The 20,901-nt window shown below is 43.0% G+C and overlaps 1 protein-coding gene across 7 annotated transcripts in view; it reads left to right on the forward strand.

Annotated features, from left to right (window-relative positions):
- Positions 1–20,901, forward strand: part of LOC105474985 (extended synaptotagmin 2) — a 100,916-nt gene that overhangs the window by 70,090 nt on the left and 9,925 nt on the right. For 3 of the 7 annotated variants that reach the window (XM_071094168.1, XM_071094171.1, XM_071094165.1), the window contains exons 12-18: positions 907–996; positions 1,475–1,570; positions 3,534–3,635; positions 11,542–11,616; positions 12,719–12,805; positions 17,923–18,072; positions 19,752–20,125. In XM_071094168.1, the coding sequence (XP_070950269.1) occupies positions 907–996; positions 1,475–1,570; positions 3,534–3,635; positions 11,542–11,616; positions 12,719–12,805; positions 17,923–18,072; positions 19,752–20,125 (974 nt within the window). Of the gene's footprint in view, positions 1–906; positions 997–1,474; positions 1,571–3,533; positions 3,636–8,416; positions 8,480–11,541; positions 11,617–12,718; positions 12,806–17,922; positions 18,073–19,751; positions 20,126–20,901 lie in introns of all 7 variants that reach the window. The other 4 variants (XM_071094169.1, XM_071094166.1, XM_071094170.1 and 1 more) reach the window with 2 other exon arrangements.

Consider the following 20,901-nt stretch of genomic DNA (forward strand, 5'->3'; position numbering starts at 1 on the left):
TCCACCATTTTATTGCTATCAGAATAAAAAGAATCAAAAAGAAAACATTTGTGGTGGCTTCTAAAAGATGGGTAAGATTTAGATAAGTGAAGAAAAATTAAACAAAAATGTTAAATTCTGCTGCTTTCATAATCACACGTTTCCCTGCCTTGAGTGTTCAGCATTCATTGGCCATGACATCTTGTTTTCCTGAGTGTGCCAGGCACTGGATGGATAGTCCTGCTCATGGCGTCTATCACTTAGCGTTTGAGGAGCATCTTTGATTAATTATTTTGTGACTTTTAAGCTGATACAAGAGTATACTATTTTATTAGTATAGAGTGATGAATTAGAACAAGCGGATTAAATCGTTTGATACTGAAATTCAGTATTTGGAATCAATGTTGTATTATCTCTTGTCCTGTACATTCCATTAAATGCCATTGGTGGAGCATGCTTGCCTGCAGACACAGGCGTAGGCCTGTGGTCCCAGCTGTGGGGGAGGCTGAGGCAGGAGGATCACTTGAGCCCAGCCTGGGCAACATAGCAAGACCCCATCTCAAAAAAAAGAAGTCTATTCATACAAGACTTTACTATCTCTAGATAGTGCTGGAAAACATTTGAATTCTTATGTGTAAACTAGGAATGATACTAGTACTTGCTTAGGGTTTCCGTTGGGGTCGAGGGGTTGGTGCGTGTAAAGCACTTAGAATGGTCTGCTCACCCCTGCTGCTGTCATCACCTCCAAACGTGCGGTCACTGGCACCCACAGCGTAGAGCTGGATATGGTGAGGCTCAGCCTTCATGTTACTGAGAACTGTGGATGCCTCACGGTTAGTGAGCAGCATGGAACATTTGTAGAGACTGAGTTTAATTTGGATTTTTGATTCAGAACTTTTGCTGAACATAAACATTTTTTCTCTTCAGTGGTTCACTCTGGACGAGGTTCCCAAGGGGAAGCTACACTTGAGACTGGAGTGGCTCACGTTAATGCCAAATGCATCAAACCTCGATAAGGTGCTGTGGAGTGTGTTCTCTTGAAAACTACCTAACCAACTACTCCTCATAACTGAGATCGGTCTCTTTCAGTTGTGTTGCTACTTGATTTTTTTAGCAGTTATAGCAGTAATTTTCCTTATTGTGTATTAAGTCAGTACAATAGTATCAGGGATAAATTAAAGATAATGGAATTTTAGAAATGAAATGTGTAGGTCATTCATGCCTGTTTTATCAGATCTTCGGTTTTGTGCTTGTTAAAGTGCAGGGATTTGTAGAGCCAGAAATCACCTGAGTGCTTCATTTAATTGACTTACATATGGAATAATAGTCTTGTTATTTAAAAGGTATTTATTGTTTTAGTTCTGTCTCTATTGCATGGATTGGATGGTTTCTCACCTTTCTTATTTTTAGCGTAATCAACATGATACAATCAGACAGAAACGGTCTCTAATCCTGTGGAAACATGGCTGCTAAGGCTTTTTTCCTATCCTTTTAGGTGCTAACAGACATCAGAGCTGACAAAGACCAAGCCAACGATGGTCTTTCTTCTGCATTGCTGATCTTGTACTTGGATTCAGCAAGGAACCTTCCGGTAGGTAACACAGTGGTAACACCTTTGGGTGCTTATTTCCCAGCAACTGCTCTTGCTCGTAACCACTGCTTTGGCAGCACTCTGTGTCACCTGTTCTCGTCGTGTGTTTTCACTTCACATCCAAGTGCAGGAGAGTGGCAGTGGAGAGGGAGAAGTTAGTGTTTGCTCTGGGAGTACATACATTTCTGTTTATACATTTAGCTGGATTTATCCAGTATATAGGAAAAGAAGATGAATAGTGGTTAAGAGGAGAAGATAACTCCTTAGAAAATCACTAAGTATTAAAACTTGGTTGCCTTAGGATGGAAATTGTCTCTATTTGGAATGGGAATAAAATGAAGCAGCTCTGATTACAAAATCCAGACTCATCCTGGCTGTCGCAGGGCCGTGCGTGAGCTGCTGGGCCTTGGCAATCCCTGGGGTAAACATTAGGTGGCAGAACGGTGCTGCTGTACGAGCGAGCCGGCCTCTGGGTGCCTGGGATGTTTCTTGCAGAACAAAAGGAAGCCATGTCTCGGAATGACCTACTGCCAGATACAAGACACTCTGCCTAGAAGCATATACTTTTGTTTGTATCAGAATTGTTCATTCGTGGAGAAAAACTGTAAAATATCATTTTATAGGTAATAACTGTAACCACAGAGAAGGAAGATCTTACTAATTCAATCTTGTGAGGTATAGTGTGTTCTCCCGTCATCCTACCTTCAACCCTGCTAGTGAGGATAGTGGTGTGGTCCTTAGTCATGTCATCCTGTTTGATGATTTTGGAGTGCCCATACACTTGTTGAGTAGGCACTCAGTCTTTATTTCATCATGTCCACAGCCACTTTTGTTGGAAGAAAGACTGTTGCCACCCGGTGCAGAAGTTTCTTTCCTCCCCCAGTTGTCTATTGCATAATGCCTCTCTACAGTAAATACTCATCCCCCAAGTGCATTTGTACATAAATTGTCTTCCTGTGTCTTGTCTCCCTTTGTCAGTGTTTACAGGGAGATAGACAAGAAGGCAAAGAAGCGTTTAACTCCCTTCTCAACACACACCCTGGACCTAAGTTATCAGCCTTTCAGTCCCCTGTAGTCTTGCCTTGCCGTGGTCAGACTACACTCCATAGTTCACGAGATGCACACCCTTGGCTTCCTCCAGCACCTTCCACGTTCTGAGAACTGTGCATTTCCTTGAGCTTTGCACAGAAATGAAGTAAATATTTGTGCACCAGTGCATTTTATTTAAAATGATGTACAATTAAGATATGATTGATCACTTATATTTCATACTGGGAGGATGTGATGTGATTGTACTCTTTGTTGTATGTAATTGTATATAATTGCACTGTTTATTTCAATGAAGCTTTCTTGACCGATTTTAACTTCCTAAAAGAATTCTTATATTTCTCTTAAAGTATTTACCTTGGTATTTGATCAGTCTTCCAGTCTAAAGTCTGTGACTTTATCTGTTACGATTTCAATTTGGAAAAAGTTATTTCATTACGTATTTAATCTTTCCACAGAATTTCTATACAGTAGAATTGTTGCTTTTAGCCATGGTAATGTTTGTTGTAAAGGCTTCCGTAATGCCTGGTGGAAGTGTTTCTATGTTAGGGTAGAGAGAATAGCATCAGTGAATTGGCTACAAAGGATTAGGCCTCTTTAGAACTGTGCGTTTTGTCACATTAAATTGAAATTTGAATAATGTCACATAAGCAAAAAAACAAAACAAAACAAAAACAACCCAAAGAGAATGTATTGATCTTCTGTTAAAAGGGCACTTTGTGCATGGAATGTGCTGTGGCCGTCAGAGGCAAAGGATCTTTGCAGAGCCGTGGCGTGCCCAGCGCTGGATTATGGGGCGTCCCACGAGCTGTGGGGTTCTTTGGCTCTGCCTCTGCACTGTCTGTGGTGCTCCTGGTGCTCTCATTGACTACAATCCACCATTCTCTGCTTTCTCCCCTGGCTCCACTGCCCTAAGAGCATCTACGAGGGAAACTTTGGGTGTGGCTACTTAAAAGAGAGGCGAGCGTCGGGACTAGTGTTTTGTGAAAATACCGCCTCAGTCTATAGAGCACTATTTGTGAGTCCTCCGGGGTTCTTTCTTCCTTTGTCTGTTTGGAAACTGCCAGAATGTGGACTGGAACTTCTAACGCAGTTGGCTGGCGGTGGACTGATGTCGCATGCTTTTATTTTCTTGCATGATTTTAATTATTGTGTATTTATTTATTTTGTGCTTGTTTTATGAACTGTAACACTGTTGTAACATTGGAGAGAACATCTGACCATGAGATGAACAACCGTGGCAAGTAGAGAAGCGGTCCTCCATTCCTCAGCTGCTGCTGGCTCGTTAAAAAAAAAACCTCTCCTGAGGAAGAAATGAAGCCATAATGATTAAAATTCATTTTCTTGTGGTTCATCTCAATGTGAGATGTAAATTTTTTGGTAAACTTTCACAAAACTCTTTTAAAATCTACTGTCGCCTCCTTTTTTTTTTTTTTTGAGATGAAGTTTTGCTCTTCTTGCCCAGGCTGGAGTGCAGTGGCGCAGTCTCGGCTCACTGCAACCTCCACCTCTCAGGTTCAAGTGATTCTCCTGCCTCAGACTCCCAAGTAACTGGGATTACAGGCACGAACCACCACGCCTGGCTAATTTTTGTATTTTTAGTAGAGACGGGGTTTCACCATATTGGCCAGGCTATTCTCCAACTCCTGACCTCAGGCAATCTACCCGCCTCAGCCTCTCAAAGTGCTGGGATTACAAGTGTGAGCCACCATGCCTGGCCTGCTATCCCTGCCTGATCAAACACGCGAGAGTCGGAACTAGGGCCTTCTTTGAAAACCCTGCTGTGTAATCAACTCTCAGTTCACTTGGGGATGGTCACGTGAAGATAGAAATTCACCCATTTTTTAAATAAAAATTTGCCTTCACTCACATGGTTTACCCAGAGCTCCTAAGGGAGGAGAAAACTATTAAGTTTGTGATTCACTTTCTTTTAAGACACATAAAGAACTTCCCGGAGTGGATAATTAAGTGTATCTTTGTTCCCATCTCATTATATGTTGCCTGTGGTCTGTATGTCTGGATTCCTGTTCTGTTCTCTGTGTTTTCAGTAGAGAGCCGTTTTCACCTGCTTCAGAGCCACAGGGGGCCACAGCGTCTTAGTCATTAGCCTAGAAGGTCAGACTTCATCCAATCGACAGTGAGATTCTTACAGCCCAGTTGTCCTTTAATAGAGTATTGATAGCGCTTTGCATTTTTGTAGAGTTTTCATTTCTATTTCCAAAGGATTTCCCTATGCATTCTCAGTTTATTCTTTCTTTCTTTTTTTTTTTTTTTGAGACGGAGTCTCGCTTTGTTGCCCAGACTGGAGTGCAGTGGCACAATCTCGGCTCACTGCAAGGCTCCGCCTCCCAGGTTCACGCCATTCTCCTGCCTTAGTCTCCCGAGTAGCTGGGACTACAGGCGCCCACCACCATGCCTGACTAATTTTTTGTATTTTTAGTAGAGACAGTGTTTCACCGTGTTAGCCAGGATGGTCTCGATCTCCTGACCTCGTGATCCACCCGCCTTGGCCTCCCAGAGTGCTGGGATTGCAGGCATGAGCCACCGCGCCCGGCCTATTCTTATTTTTTAAAGTAGGGGAAGAGTAAGGGGCAAAACTTGAAGAGCAGGTATTTTGTTTATTTATTTATTTAAATTTTACTTTTAAATTCTAGGGTACGTGTGCGCAACATGCAGGTTCAATTCATAGGTATACATGTGCCATGTTGGTTTACAACTCATCATTTACATTAGGTATTTCTCCTGATGCTATCCCTCCCCCAGCCCCCCACCCCCTGACAGCCCCCAGTATGTGATGTTCCCTGCCCCGTGTCCAAGTCTTCTCATTGGAAGAACAGGTATTTTGCCCTATCTTACAGATGAGGAAAATCAAGACCCTGAAGGGTTAGGTAAGCTGTTCAGAGTCACACCAATAGTAAATGGTAACCATGTGGTCTCTCTGGCTGTCTACTCATATATGTCTAAGGCCTTTTTAAAGTCAAAATGAGGTCAGCGGTACATAATAGCAGCATATTCTGTTACTTTTAAGAAAATAATTTTTTGCTTCTGGTGATAGCAGAAAATTTCATCATAGACTAGTATAAACATGACAAGATAGCTCCACTGTGTAAACTGTTAGTTTATCTCCAATAGCTTTTCCAAGTTGCTTTTTCCCATTCTGCAACCGCTTCCTTTTGCAGAAAGGAAATACCTCTGACCTCGTATCAGGAGGGTTACCAAAATCAGCTTTCCTGCAGCATTATCCAAGTTGCACAGTGTACTTCCTTATTAGAACATATGCATCACCTAAGATGTTCTGTAAAACAAATTTGAACTTTTTCTCCACCCATTGGGTTTCAACATGAAGCCAGATCAGTGCTTCCCCAGTTCTCCCCAGAGGGCTGAGACCCTTGCTGTCACTGGTGAAGGCTTTGATGGCTACCAACCCAGTGCTGTCTTACTTCCTACCTGCTCAAAAGCACCTTGAATCCCACTTCCAGGAGTGCATTACCACCAGCGATCCCCATCTGCAAACTTAGGACAACAGGAATTTCTCCCAGGCTGGAAACGACCTCTTCATAGTGTGGACTCTTTGCCCTCCTTCTTTTGATGAAATCCTGGGTTTTAATTTCAGGCTTGAACAAGAAGGACTTTCTCTGACTTATGGTGGCCAGCTTTGGCATCTTAAGCCTGATATGACAGCATACTTACTGAGCACTTTCCAGGAGCCAGGCAGGGGTCCCAGGGTGCTACATGTTTAATCCCCAGACCCTCATTATCACTTTACAGATAAGGAAATTAAGACACCAAGAACCCAGATGACACAGACTAGAGATTCCCAGGTACGGGGTCAGTGCGTGGCAGAGCTGGGATTGGAACTCAGCGTGGGCCCAGAGTTTGGGTGCTTGGCGCCTCCTGTCCACTCCACCCTAGTGCAAAGTGCATTTATTGTCACTTTATTAAGTTTATAGATTCATCAGTCTGTATATGGAATTCATCTGAGATGAGTGGTATTTGCACTGATGCCTTAAACATAACAGTGCTAGCTGGATAATAGCCACCACTGTGGAGGCCCCTAGGCCTAATGATGTTAGGAGCTTTGTGCAAGTTATTTTGGCTGTCATTTAAAAAAAAAAAAAAAAAAAAAAAAAAAAAGGCTGGGCATGGTGGCTCACACCTGTAATCCCAGCACTTTGGGAGGCTGAGGTGGGTGGATCACGAGGTCAGGAGATTAAGACCATCCTGGCCAACATGGTGAAACCCCATCTCTACTAAAAAAAAAATAAAAAAATACAAAAAATTATCCGGGTGTGGTGGTGCACACCTGTAGTTCCAGCCACTCGGGAGGCTGAGGCAGGAGAATCGCTTGAACCCGGGAGGTGGAGGTTGCAGTGAGCCGAGATGGCGCCACTGCACTCCAGCCTGGTGACAGAGCAAGACTCCATCTTAAAAAAATAAATAAATAAATAACAAAACAAAAAACACAGGTGGCTCCCACTGCTTCCTGATGGTGAGTGGCCCATGGCTGCAAGATGGGTAACTCCAGAGGCCTCCCGAGAGGGCACCTGCCTGAAGCACTTGCGTGATCTAGTCTGCCTCATCCCCAGAGCCACACAGCTGTCCACCACCTTACACAGCTTCTTCTGCAACCCCTACCTACACGCCACAGCCTGTCTCCTTGTTTTACTTTACTTGATGCATGTTAGAATAATAAGTGTCTTTGGTACAGGCCATATCTATCCAAAAGTGAGCTTCAGGAAGGGTTTGTAGTATATCTGAAGAATGTGAGTCCTTCTGGGCAGCAGAGTTCCCATCCTCATTGTGTATGAGCCCCTGGGAAGTGTGTGAAGGATGCGCTTGTCCAGGCTCCACCCAGATATGGACACAGTAGATCCAGGGACTTTTGAGAGCTCCACCAGCAGCTTTAGGGTCATGTGAATTCCTGCCTGGCCACATGTTCCATCTTCTCTCCTGGCCCAGCCTGCCAGTCATGGAAGATTGAGAGGCTAGTTATTCATCTTTCTTCATTATAAAATCTTTTGCTTAGCAAAAAAAAAAAAAAAAATTAAACATTCAGTTCAGCTTGTCACAAGTTTGAAGTTAATTACAACTAAAATGATAAATTCTTTAATCTTGAATACTAGTCCTAGAAGGAGCTTGCAAAACAACTCAGTCTTGTCCTTTTGAGGGCAAGAAACTAACAAATTGGAAAAAAAAATCAATAAAAGTAAACATAAAACCCATAATCATAGGACTATATTTAGAGCCCAAGAAGCTTCTGTGGGGATGCAGCCAGCCTGACTTCTACCCCTGAAAAGGACAAGGAGCAGAGAGGAGTAGCTCCTCTGCTGGGCGTGGCTGGGAAGCTGCATCTCAGCAGCTGTTCCAGGACCTGACCTGGCCTGAGAGTGACTTGGGTGGCTGTGGCCCATTGATTGTGCTTCAAATAAAACCTTTCATTATGATTGGCATTTTAGGGGTTTATTCAGCAGAGAATAGTAAATAGAACCCTTTCCTAAAGTCCCACTCTTGTATTTTTGAAATCACAAAGAATCAAGAGGGTGGGTGTAGTAAAAGAATATTAGTCGTAGGGGATAAGGAGCTGTCTTTTGATATTCATGGATTAAAGGTTCATTCTAAGATAAAGTCTTTGGCATAAGGAATTTTATAGATGGCGTTTGGTTGTTTGTGTAATTCTAGTGGTTTTGTTTAAAGATTTTTGTTGTTTATTCCCATAAATTCTCATGTCTTTAACCTTACATAAACTTCATTGCATGTTTTATTAACCCTTGGCGTATTCGTTTTCTTCTGACTTGAAAGAGTAACCCATTAGAATTTAACCCTGATGTCTTGAAGAAGACCGCAGTTCAGAGAGCTTTAAAGGTAAACTGTTTTCCCTTCAGGTCATAGAGTTAATGAAAACATATTGAAAGAGATGATACTTTGTCTCATAAGTTTATTGGCAAATTACCTCCCATATTTATATAGTAACTAATTGTCTAGCGGAAGAGACCTTACTTTTGTTATCCAATAATTAGTAGTTAGAACTAATTTAAGTCAGCTTTGAAGGTAAATTTTATAAAGTACTGTATGACAAATTAGATTATTTTCCTGTTGGCCTTAGGCAACTCTAAGGTGATTTAAATATCTATTTTAATTGGATTTGAATTTGTGAAAATTGTGATATAGAAGTTCTACTTAAAATCTTAACTGATGTTTAAATCATGACTTAAAGGTATGCCTTGTGAACTGTGAATATGCATTTTAATATCACCTCTTCCAATATGTTGAGTTAGGGTCGTCTCTGAGTCACCAACGTCATGGCTTTTGGTGCTGCTGGGTTTGGGTGATAGATCTTTTGAGAAGCTTTCAATTTCATTAAATGAGGTCTATTGAAAACTAAGCTCCACTCCCTAAAATATGACATCCATGTGTGTTCTCTGGCAAATTGTTAAAAAGTTTTCTTAGGACTTAATGTTTTATTTTTTTTTCTTTAATTTCTTTGAACATTTTAGGCTTTAATTTTGGGAGGATGTGGAGAATTTTAAATGTAATTATTTAAAGAAAATTCTGTCTGTCCTAAAGAAACAGGAACTGTTTTTATCCAGTCTCATCTGGAAAAAATGAGTTAGATTTCAAAAGTGCAGGAGACTGGCAGAGTCTGCTTTATAGTGTGGTGTTTGCGAACCCTCACTTTGTCCTGTGCCAGGGAGATAAGGTGTGGGTTAGTAGAGGTTCCTCCTGTGGAGTACTAGTTAGCACAGTAGTTGAAACAACTGCGCCCTCCAGAACATTGGAAGGAATTACATCAAGACTCTTCTTTGCTACCTGAGAACATAACGTTAAGGCTGAAGGCCCTGAAATCAGACTGTATTTAAATTGCACCCCAACTACTCAGCAAGCAGTGTGACCTCCAACAGGACACTTCATCCACTCTGTTGTGTTATTCGTAGGATAGAAGGAGTAGTATCCTCTTCATGGAATTGTTGAATACATTAAATAAAATAATACATACGAAAGCACCCAGTGTAGCTAGGATAATTATATTATAATTGATATGTTATTAAATCAGCTAATTTAGATTCCAAAAATGCCCATTGTGTAAACATGCAAACTGAGGTTCAGATAGATGCAGTATTTAGGTCTCAATAATCAAGTGATAAATAGATTTGAGGTTTAAGTTCAAGACAGTCTGACTTAACCCTTATATTTTTATTATACTTTGTCCCTTTGACTTGTGCTGATGTATTTTGAATATTGCACTGTAGTAGAAAACTTAATGATTTAACCTTATTTCATAGAATTGAAAACATCATCCATTTTAAGATACATCATTATTTTATGAACCACTAAGATTTTAAATGCCGTTAAGTTTTGACAGTGTTTATTTTATACTTGGAGAATTTTAGGCTTAGGATAAATAGTTTTATCATATCACTGACAGGTATAAACAGCAAATAGAAGCAAAATAAATTGGTTAGGGCAGCGACAGCTCTCACTACTGCCAGCCTCCCCAGAAAGGTGTATATTATCGATTTAAGATTCATTCTGTTTTTAGAGATGTTAGAAAGTTGGGGGGAAAAAGTATCCGTTTTAAAATTGACAAGATGCAGTCAATCTCTAGGAACAGGTGACCACTTTTTCAGAGATGAAGTGTTTATATTATTAGTTAAGGAGCAGCCTTGGCTTCTGTATCTGTGACAATAGAACTGACTTAGAAGTAGCAGTAGTTCATCTCCCCTGAAGTCAGGGGGTTCTGGCCTGGGGGTCTGCCATGAGCTACCTGTGGCTCCGGCCGGAGGGGACACAGCCTCCTGTGAGGCCAGAACTTAGTTACTTGGCCGTGCCTGACTGCGAGGGAGGTTCGCCAACAAAATCTTTATTTACAGAGGACTGTGCTCAGCTAAAACTTGGGAATTCTAATATTAAAGGAAAAAGGAGAAAATTAACTTAGGGGGAAAATTAGTATTCTCTGCCACAGTAATCTGTAGCCTTGAAAACTTTTTTAACAGTGCTTATTTCATTTTGCAGAATTCACATCCGAAAGATGAACCAGAAAATAGATTATCGCAGTAGGTTTGAGCTAGTAATATTTCTTTCGATAATGATAGGATTTTGACACCTGTTTCTGACATTGCTGTAGTGTTGAGGTTTGACTCTAAAATTATTTAACTCAAAAACATTTTTGTAACCTTCTAATTAATTTCCACTAACACAGACATTTAACTGCATCTTCTTGTGGGGCTAAGTTATAAATAAACCTCATGTCACACGTATGTGCTGTTTCACTATTTTCTCCTATCAGCTCTGTGCTCATGTACACTTCTTACCGTTTTTCCTGTTCCTGAATTTTTTCTTCATATTTGTATCTGCTTAATTTTAATATGATTCTAAACTGATGTTTATTCTTCCAGTCAAAAATATTTAGCAGCTGGTAAGCAAGATTTGATATATGAAAGCTTAAAAATGCTCAAACAGAAGACGCTAAGTTGAGAACATAAAACCATATATCTGACACGCTATACTATTTTTATTCCCACCAGAGAAATATTCTGAATTTTACATTCTTTTACATTTGTCTTTCCTCAAGGTTTTTGGTTTCCATTAATTGCACTTTATTCGTTTTCGTTATCCTTGTAAATAAAAGAACTTTCGAAAACTGTAATTAACATTAAGAATTTTTAGAAGATTCAGTTTTCCAAAGTAGTTGGCTATAAAAATACCAGGCCCTAACCTTTAAAATTTGTGTGCAAAAGAAAGTTTTGTAGTTATGGTTTGGGGTGTGTGTAGCATATGTTTTCCCATTAAATTGTTTCAGATATTCCCTTAAGTATCAGAGATAAATAAAAATGACTACTTATATAAGCCAGTAATTTCATTTTTAGTTAAGACCCATTTCAAAATGTGTTTGTTTATTTTGTCTGTTTTCTGTTTGTTTTGGGTAGTCAGGGAAGAAAATAAGCAGCAACCCAAATCCTGTTGTCCAGATGTCAGTTGGGCACACGGCCCAGGAGAGCAAGGTAAGGCACTGGCCCCCAGACTCAGCATTGGTGCCTGTCATGCGGGTGTTGTCCGTGTTGCCGTCTCACCTGGGGATACCAGGTTGCAAACACATTCAGTTGTGTGATAGTGTGGGCATCAAGACCAGGGCTTTTCATCTCTTTTTTTCTTAAATCAGTCATTCGATAGATAACCAGCTAGTTGAAATAGCAAGAAATATACTGTTCATTTTAAAAAATAACTTTAGCGGCTAGGTGTGGTGGCTCATGCCTGTAATCCCAACACTTTGGGAGGCCGAGGCGAGTAGATCCCTTGAGGTCAGGAGTTCGAGACCAGCCTGGCCAATATGGTGAAACCTCATCTCTACTAAAAATACAAAACTTAGGCCGGGCACAGTGGCTCACGCCTGTGATCCCAGCACTTTGGGAGGCCGAGGCAGGCGGATCACGAGGTCAGGAGATCGAGACCATCTTGGCCAACATGGTGAAACCCTGTCTGTACTAAAATACAAAAAAAAAAAATTAGCCAGGCATGGTGATGTGTGCCTGTAGTCCCAGCTACTTGGGAGGCTGAGGCAGGAAAATCACTTGAACCTGGGAGGCAGAGGTTGCAGTGAGCTGAGATTGCACCACTGCACTCCATCCTGGTGACAGAGCAAGACTCTGTCCCCCAACCCCCGCAAAAAAAAAAAAAAAAAAAAAAAAAGAAATACCCAAATTTAGAGGCCGTCACTCACTGAACTGTTAACGGTGTTAGAGACATGCCCAGGTGCAGCACCCCGCTCAGTGCGGAGGCGCTATTACATGGATTCAGAAGTCATTACAGAACCGAGGCCAGGCCACGCACACGAAGCCTTTATCTGTGGGCACACAAGCCGGGGCCTCATGACACACTCTAAATGCTTTAGACCGTCTCGTTATCTTTTCAACACGTCCATAGTCAATATATAATAGTGTGTACCCGCAAATACATGTCTTGGAATTTAATGAAGGTCAACCTAAGCTTCTAGTTTTTTGTTTTATTTATTTTCTTTTTATTTTTCATTCTAAGCTTCTAAACACATAAAATGAGTAGCCCTTTCCCACAGAAAATGTCACAGAGCTAATTGGATATTTCTTCCAGATTCGATACAAAACCAATGAACCAGTGTGGGAGGAAAACTTCACTTTCTTCATTCACAATCCCAAGCGCCAGGACCTTGAAGTTGAGGTATTTTATTTGCATTTTTTAACCAATTTGTTGAAATATCATTGACTATTTAAAGTGTACAATTTGCCGAGTTGTGACCCGTGTATACACCTGGGGATCCATTGCCACAATCAGGACAACCGGTAGATCCGTCCCCTAAGCTCCCTTGTTCTACCTGTAACCCGGACCTCCCCCAGCCCCAGGCAAACACAGACCTGCCTTTGGTCACTGTAGATTACTGTTCACATTTTCTAGAATTTTATATAAATAGAATTATACAGTATGTACTCTTGTTGTCTCTGTGGTGATAATTATTCTGAGGTTTACCTGTGTTGTTGCATATATCCACAGTTTGTCTTTTTTTTATGTTGAGTAGTATTTATGGATATACCACAATTTGCTCATCCATTTACCCATGAATAAGACATTGATAAAAGATTGGGCTCTTTCCAGTTTAGACCTATTACAGATAAATCTGTGAATATCACATACAAGACTGTGTGTACATACGCCTTCATTCTATTGGGTAAAATGCCCAGGAGCATATTGGCAGGTTGATGTTTAACTTCTTAATAAACTGCCAAATTGTTTTCCAAAGAGATTGTGCCACGTTACATTCCCACCGAAGTACATGTGAGTCGAGCTGGCCCCACGTCTCCCCAGTGCTGTGTTGTTAGTGGGTAGATAGGAGTATTTCCGGGTCCAGTGCTGTTAGTGGGTAGATGGGAGTGTTTCGGGGTCGGTGCTGTGCTGTTAGTGGGTAGATGGGAGTGTTTCCGGGTGCGTTGCTGTGCTGTTAGTGGGTAGATGGGAGTGTTTCTGGGTGCGTTGCTGTGCTGTTAGTGGGTAGATGGGAGTGTTTCCGGGTGCGTTGCTGTGCTGTTAGTGGGTAGATGGGAGTGTTTCCGGGTGCGTTGCTGTGCTGTTAGTGGGTAGATGGGAGTGTTTCCGGGTCCGGTGCTGTGCTGTTAGTGGGTACATGGGAGTGTTTCCGGGTGCGGTGCTGTGCTGTTAGTGGGTAGATGGGAGTGTTTCCGGATCCGGTGCTGTGCTGTTAGTGGGTATATGGGAGTATTTCCGGGTGGTCTCAGTGTCATTACTAATGACGTTGAGCACCTTCTTATGCTTGGTTAGTCTGTATATTTTCTGTGGTGAAGTGTCTATTCAGTTTTTTTGCCTGTCTTTTTTATTAGGTTATTTGTCTTCTGAATACTGAATTTGTAAGACATTTGGGGGGGTTTTCTTTTTTAATTTTTCATTCTTTTTGAGACGAAGTCTCACTCTGTCGCCCAGGCTGGAGTACGATGGTGCGATCTCGGTCACTGCAACCTCCGCCTCCTGGGTTCAAGTGATTCTCTTGCCTCAGTCTCCTGAGTAGCTGGGATCACAGGTGCGTGCCACCACGCCTGGCTAATTTTTTGTATTTTTAGCGGAGACGGAGTTTCACCATGTTGGCCAGGGTGGTCTTGAACTCCTGACCTCAGGTAATCCACCTGCTTTGGCCTCCCAGCATGCTGGGATCATAGGCGTGAGCCACCGCACCCCGCCTCTTTATTTGTTTTTTTTTTTTTTTTTTTTTTTTTTTTTTTTTTTTTTTTTTTTGTGAGACGGAGTCTCCCTCTGTCGCCCGGGCTGGAGTGCAGTGGCGCGATCTCGGCTCACTGCAAGCTCCGCCTCCCGGGTTCACGCCATTCTCCTGCCTCAGCCTCCCGTGTAGCTGGGACTACAGACGCCCGCCACCTCGCCCGGCTAGTTTTTTGTATTTTTTAGTAGAGACGGGGTTTCACCGTGTTAGCCAGGATGGTCTTGATCTCCTGACCTCGTGATCCGCCCGTCTCGGCCTCCCAAAGTGCTGGGATTACAGGCTTGAGCCACCGCGCCCGGCCTATTTGTTTTTGAGAACAGAGTTTCACTCTGTTACCCGGACTGGAGTGCAGTGGCATAATCACAGATCACTGCAGCCTCAAACTCCTGGGCTCAGGCGATCCTCCCACCCTGGCCTCCGGAGTAGCTGGGACTACAGTCAGACACCACCATGCCTGGCTAATTTTTTTTGTTTTTTGTAGAGATGGGAGTCTCACAGTGTTGTCCAGACTGGTCACAAACTCCTGGGCTCAAGCAGAGATGTTCCCGCTTCAGCTTCCCCAAGTGCTGGGATTACAATTGCAAGCCACTGTGCCCAGCCTCTTTTTCTTATATATGGCCGTGTAGTTGTTCAGCAGTTGTGCAGTTGTTTAGTCTTTGTTAAAAAGATTATTATTTACCCTAACTTACTAGCTTAGGAACTTTCCAGAAACTCAGTTGCCCATATGTATGGGTCTATTTCTGGAATTCCTTCTGTTCCATTGTTCTGTATTTCTGTTTTTATGCCAGTATCACATTGTCTTTATTATTGGTGCTTTATTAATAAATCTTTTTGTTTTTTCTTCAGGCAGGGTCTCACTTTGTCACCCAGGCTGGAGTGCAGTGGTGCAGTCATGGCTCACTGCAGCCTTGACCTCTTGGGCTCAAGCAGTCCTCCCGCCTCAGCCTCCCAAGTGGCTGGGACTAGAGGTGCATGCCACCACACCCAGCTCATTTTTGTGTTTTGGGTATGTGTGTATGTGTGCCTCAGCCTCCCAAGTGTCTGGGACTACAGGTGCATGCCACCACACCCAGCTAATGTTTGTGTTTTGGAGGGGGGTGTGTGTGTGTGTATTTGTGTATGTAAAGACGGGGTTTCACCACATTGCCCAGGCTGGTCTCGAACTCCTGGGCTCAAGCTACCCACCCACCTCGGCCTCCCAAAGTGCTGGGATTACATACATGAGCCATCGTGCCTGGCCTGTCTTCTCTTTCTTCCTAATAAGTCTTACAAGATGTTTATTGATTTTATTTTCTCAAAGAACCAATTTTTTATTTAATTGTCATTATTGCTTTTCTTTTACTATTTCATTGACTTCTACTACGATCATTATAATTTCAGTCCCACTTTGGGTCTTGTTTGCTTCTGTTTTTCTAGTTTCTTAAAGAAGAAGCCTGAGACATTTCTGTTTTTATTATGTAGGCATTTACTCCAATAAATTTCACTTTGAATTCTGCTTTAGCTACATCTCACAAATTTTGACTTGTGGTTTTGTTTTCTCTTCTTTTGATGTCTCCTTTTGATTATTATTATTTCCTTAATTTCCCTTTCAATTTTTTCCTTTGACCCATGTATGGGTTATTTTGGTGTGTTACTTAGTTTCCATATGTTTTGGGTTTTTTTTTTATCTTTCTATTATTGATTCCAATTTCATTCCATAGTGATCAGAATACGTACTTTGTATGACATGAGCCCTTTTATGTTTGAGACCAGCTTTATGGCCCAGAGCACTGCCTGTGCTAGGACACACTCCACATGCACCTGTAGGCTGTGTGCCTTTCTGGTGTTGGCGAGTATCTCATGAATGTCAGTAGGTCAGGGTGGTTGGTGGCATTGCTCAGGTCCTCTGGGACCTTACTAATTCTCAGACTACTTCTTGTATCAGGTATGAAGAGCATGGTGTTTAAATCTCTGAATTTATATTTTTTCTCAGCCTCTGTTTTTGTTTCTTGTATCTTGAACCTCTCTTGATAGGTGTGTGTGAACAGCTGGGCCTAGGAGACCTGGTCATTCTGGGCTTGCCTGGCCCTGTCTCATTATTCTGTGTTGGTCGTTTTATTAGGTTGGTGCAAAAGTAATTGCAGTTTTTGCCATTGAAACTGCAATTAATTTTGCAGCAACCTGATACTTTTTTACATTCTGTTTTGTACAAAAGGATTTGTGTTTTGTCTAGCTGGTTTTTCCTTCATAAAGTGCACTTATATATTCTCAAAATAATCTATGCTTACTGGACTTCGGATTTTAAAAATAGCTTTTAAAGTTCTACAAACATTGTCATAGTTATTTCATTTAAAATTGCTTTTGTGATTATAGTTTAGTTTAAAAAGAAACAAGCAATCAAGCTTTTAGGTTTTCCTGAGTAGCTATGGGTTAATTTCTCTGACCATTTTTGTATAGCCTGAGAAACCTTCAGAGTTCTTACTCTATTTGATTAAATTATTTTCTATTACAGCCATCTAACAGGAATAATTCCTGTTACAGAAATAATGTGGAGGGTTATTATTCAGGAAAAAGAGGCTGGGCATGGTGGCTCACACCTGTAATCTCAGCACTTTGGGAGGCTGAGATGAGAGGATCACTGAGGCCAAGAGTTTGAGACCAGCCTGGACAACATAGTGAGATCTGCCTCTATTTTTTTTTTTAATAGGAAAATTACCTTGCATTTAAAGCAAATGCTATAAATTTTCTTTAATGTGGATTTTGAATAGAGAAGGTTTAAAAGGCACTTTGAAATGTATTGTCTCCATAAATGTCATGAGTAGAAACTTTATATATCATTATGAATGTGTATTGCCACCATTTTCCCAGGGGTTAAAAGACAGGTAGACTATTGCCTATTAACCCAGGGTTCTCCTAACCGATTGGTCATTATTGTCATTATTGCTTTTCTCATTTGTTATTATTACATTATTTCTTTCTGTGCTCATTGTGATCTATAATGAGGAAATAGCAGATCTTTTGCTTGTTAACAGTGTTTTGTGTCTTTCTCGGGAGAGGTTTTGTACCATGTTAATCATTATGGAAACACTACTTAAGAGAATATGACTGAAATATGTTTGGGTTTTTAAAAATATCTTTCTTACAGACTAATATTGTCTGTGGACCTTTCTACGTTTGTTTGTTTTTCAAACAGTTTTGTCACCCAGGCTGGAGTGCAGTGGTGCAATCTCGGCTCACTGCAGCCTCCTCCTCCCGGGTTCAAGTGATTCTCATGCCTCAGCCTCCCAAGTAGCTGGGACTACAGGTGCGTGCCGCCACGCCCGACTAATTTTTTGTATTTTTAGTACAGACGGGGTTTCTCCATGTTGGCCAGGCTGATCTCGAACCCCTGGCCTCAGGTGATCTGAGCCTCCCTAAGTACTGAAATTACAGGTGTGAGCCACCCCACCTGGCTCCTTTCTACATTTTCTAAGTTCCTATCTCTGAGAACAAAAGGTCAGGAGCTTAGAAAACGTAGAAAGGTTCTGCAGACATGATCCTAGTTACGCCAGTGTTTCTACCCTGTGTTTTGCAGGTCAGAGACGAGCAGCACCAGTGTTCCCTGGGGAACCTGAAGGTCCCCCTCAGCCAGCTGCTTACCAGTGAGGACATGACCCTGAACCAGCGCTTCCAGCTCAGTAACTCGGGTCCAAACAGCACCATCAAGATGAAGATTGCCCTCTGGGTATTGTGTCGTCCTGCAGTGAACACCATAGGGGATGGGGAGGCCGGTGCTGGCAGGGATACCTGTGGGCCCCGGGCATGAGGCCGGTGAAGAAAGGTCTGTGTCGGCTGCAGCTCTGGGCCACAGGAGGGCGCCGGTGCAGGGAGGAGACACTGTTGCTGGGTATCAGAGGGCTCCGGGGAGAAGACAAAGGCTAGGACTTAGCCATAGAACAGGCCACATTTCCAGGTTGCCTGAGCAGGCCCACAGCTACTCACAGTACTTTCCTGTGAACCCAGCAACCTTACCGTTATCCTTTGGCCCAGAAAGTGTTACTGTTGGTATCAACAAGGTTTTCTCCTGAGTCTTAACTTTTCAAAGGTTGTTCAGAAGAGATAATTTAATAAAACTCCATGAGACAGTAGAACTTACAGGAAAAAAATACTTTTTGTTCAAAATAAACGGTGATTCATTTGTAAATAGCTAAGGAAATGTTGAAAGTAAAACTGGCAAACATATGGAGAAACACTAAAATTCATGAATCAAGGAAATGCAAATTAAAATGAAGAGCCAGCTTTTTTAGAAAATTAAAACAAATGACTTCTGTTGAGAGGGCAATGGGAACAGCCTCCTTGCCCCCGGCAGAGACTGGGGGTGTTGCACACCTCTCCAGAGGGAGCTGCGGCATCCCGGAGCCATTCATCTGAAGGCTCCTTGGCCTTTCTTCTAGAAACCTGACTCTTGTTTTGTGATACAAAGTGTGGGGAGACCAGGAACATAAAGATGTTCACTGCGGCGTTATTTCCTAAAACCAGAAAAAATATTTAAGCTATCACAGTCACCCCAGAGTGGAATGATTTACAAGGTGTAGACTCTGCTCAAGCCAGCCCAGGGACCACATAACTGGGAGACCGCAGGCCTTTTGGGTACCACCTGCTCCTGTGCTCACACAGGAGCAACTGGGAGACCCCGGGTCCTGCGGGTACCCCTGTTCCTGCACTCATGCCAGGTTGTTTAGGGTAATCTTGCTGGATAGCAAGGGTTCCGGACTTTCTTCCTTCCTCTGGGGACGCTGGGTGGAAACCACCTTTATTGAATATGGAATTTGGTCTTCTGTTGAGGAAACACGACTCTGGGCTCTTGAAGTAAAAACGTTTTCCCACAATTGCATAGAAATATGTGCAAACGGAAGAGACTAGAGGAATACACAGAAGTGCCATGGGGGGCTCCTTGCCTGAGACGTGGCCTGGGGAAGCTGGAGGAGCTTCTGCCCAGGTTGTGTGGCACCAGAGGGTCAGCTTCAAGGGGGTGGCCTGCCCTTCCACACCGTCCAGGCTTATCACTGCCACCACCCTGTTGCTGCCACCAGAGCCTGAAGGTGCGATGCCCCAGCTACTTAGCAGGCTGCGGCGGGAGGCTCTCTTGAGGCCAGGAGCTTGGGGTGTAGTGCGCAATGGTCACACCTGTGGACAGCTATGGCACTCCGGCCTGTGCAGCTTAGCGAGTCTCCCCATTTCTAGGGGAAAAAGTGGTGTTTGTATCACAGAAGTGATACTTTGGTTACTTAAACTTTCCTTTAAAAAAAAAGTTTGAGCTAAGTTTTAAAGAAATGTTTGCAGATAAAGACATCCCAAGCTGTTCCAGTATTAGGATGTTACAGGGTCACCAAGTTTAATGTTTGTGTTTGTGTCCACCTCTAGGTGCTCCATCTGGAAAAGCGAGAAAGGCCTCCCGACCACCAACACTCAGCTCAAGTCAAACGGCCCTCTGTGTCCAAAGAGGGGAGGAAAACATCCGTCAAATCTCATATGTCTGGGTCTCCAGGCCCTGGCGGCAGCAACACAGCTCCATCCACACCAGTCATTGGGGGCAGTGATAAGCCTGGTGTGGAAGAAAAGGCCCAGCCCCCTGAGGCCGGCCCTCAGGGGCTGCACGACCTGGGCAGAAGCTCCTCCAGCCTCCTGGCCTCCCCAGGCCACATCTCGGCCAAGGAGCCCACCCCCAGCATCGCCTCGGACATCTCGCTGCCCATCGCCACCCAGGAGCTGCGGCAGCGGCTGAGGCAGCTGGAAAAGTAACTAAGTGCAGCCATGTTGTTTCTCAGCAGCAGAGCACGTGCCGCCCACCCTGGGGGAGTGGGTTAAACGCAGCAGAGCACGAGGCCGGCGTGCTTGTGGGAGGGAGGCGTCATCTTGTGTTAACTGAAAGCACTAAAGGTTGTGTTGCTGTTGTGCTCACTGCGTCTTGGACTTTGGAAATAAAACCTGCGGTTTTCTAGGATTTAGTCATTTAAAGATTAAAACGTGATGGAGTAATAGGTTTCACAATAGGAAAGACAGGAGGCAGCGCCGGGACGCTGCTGTGTGCCTGGGCTCCTGCCAGGAAGACAGATGCAGAGCTGGCCTGCAGGCCTCGCTGTGGCCCGGAGAAGCCCTGGCTTCCCCGTTGTGCGAGGACAGAACCTGCTCTTCTCACGCAGTCAGATCCCATCGCTGCCGCACAGTCTCTTGGGTTTGTGTTTGGATGTCTGTGTTGGCCCCTTATTTAAGCCCCGTGACTTATAGGTGTGTGAAGGGTTTCTTTGGATAAGGAGGAAAAAGTCATCTGTAGCTATCACAAGCTTCAGATGTTAACCTTTTCCTCTAGGTGGAAGAAACAAAATTGACCCTTGAAATAGTTCTCCGTGTGTGGAGTTATAAGAGGTGTGTCGAGTGATAAGAAAATAGTAAAACAAACGGAGGCAAAGGTGGAAGCATGTTTGCTTCTGAGCTGTTAGAAAAAGCACACGCAGACTGTGGGGCTTGCACAGCCACCCTCCTCTGAGCCACACTTTTTTCTTTCATGCTTTCT

This window comes from Macaca nemestrina, chromosome 4 (genome assembly GCF_043159975.1).
Source record: "Macaca nemestrina isolate mMacNem1 chromosome 4, mMacNem.hap1, whole genome shotgun sequence".
Classification (NCBI taxonomy): domain Eukaryota; kingdom Metazoa; phylum Chordata; class Mammalia; order Primates; family Cercopithecidae; genus Macaca; species Macaca nemestrina.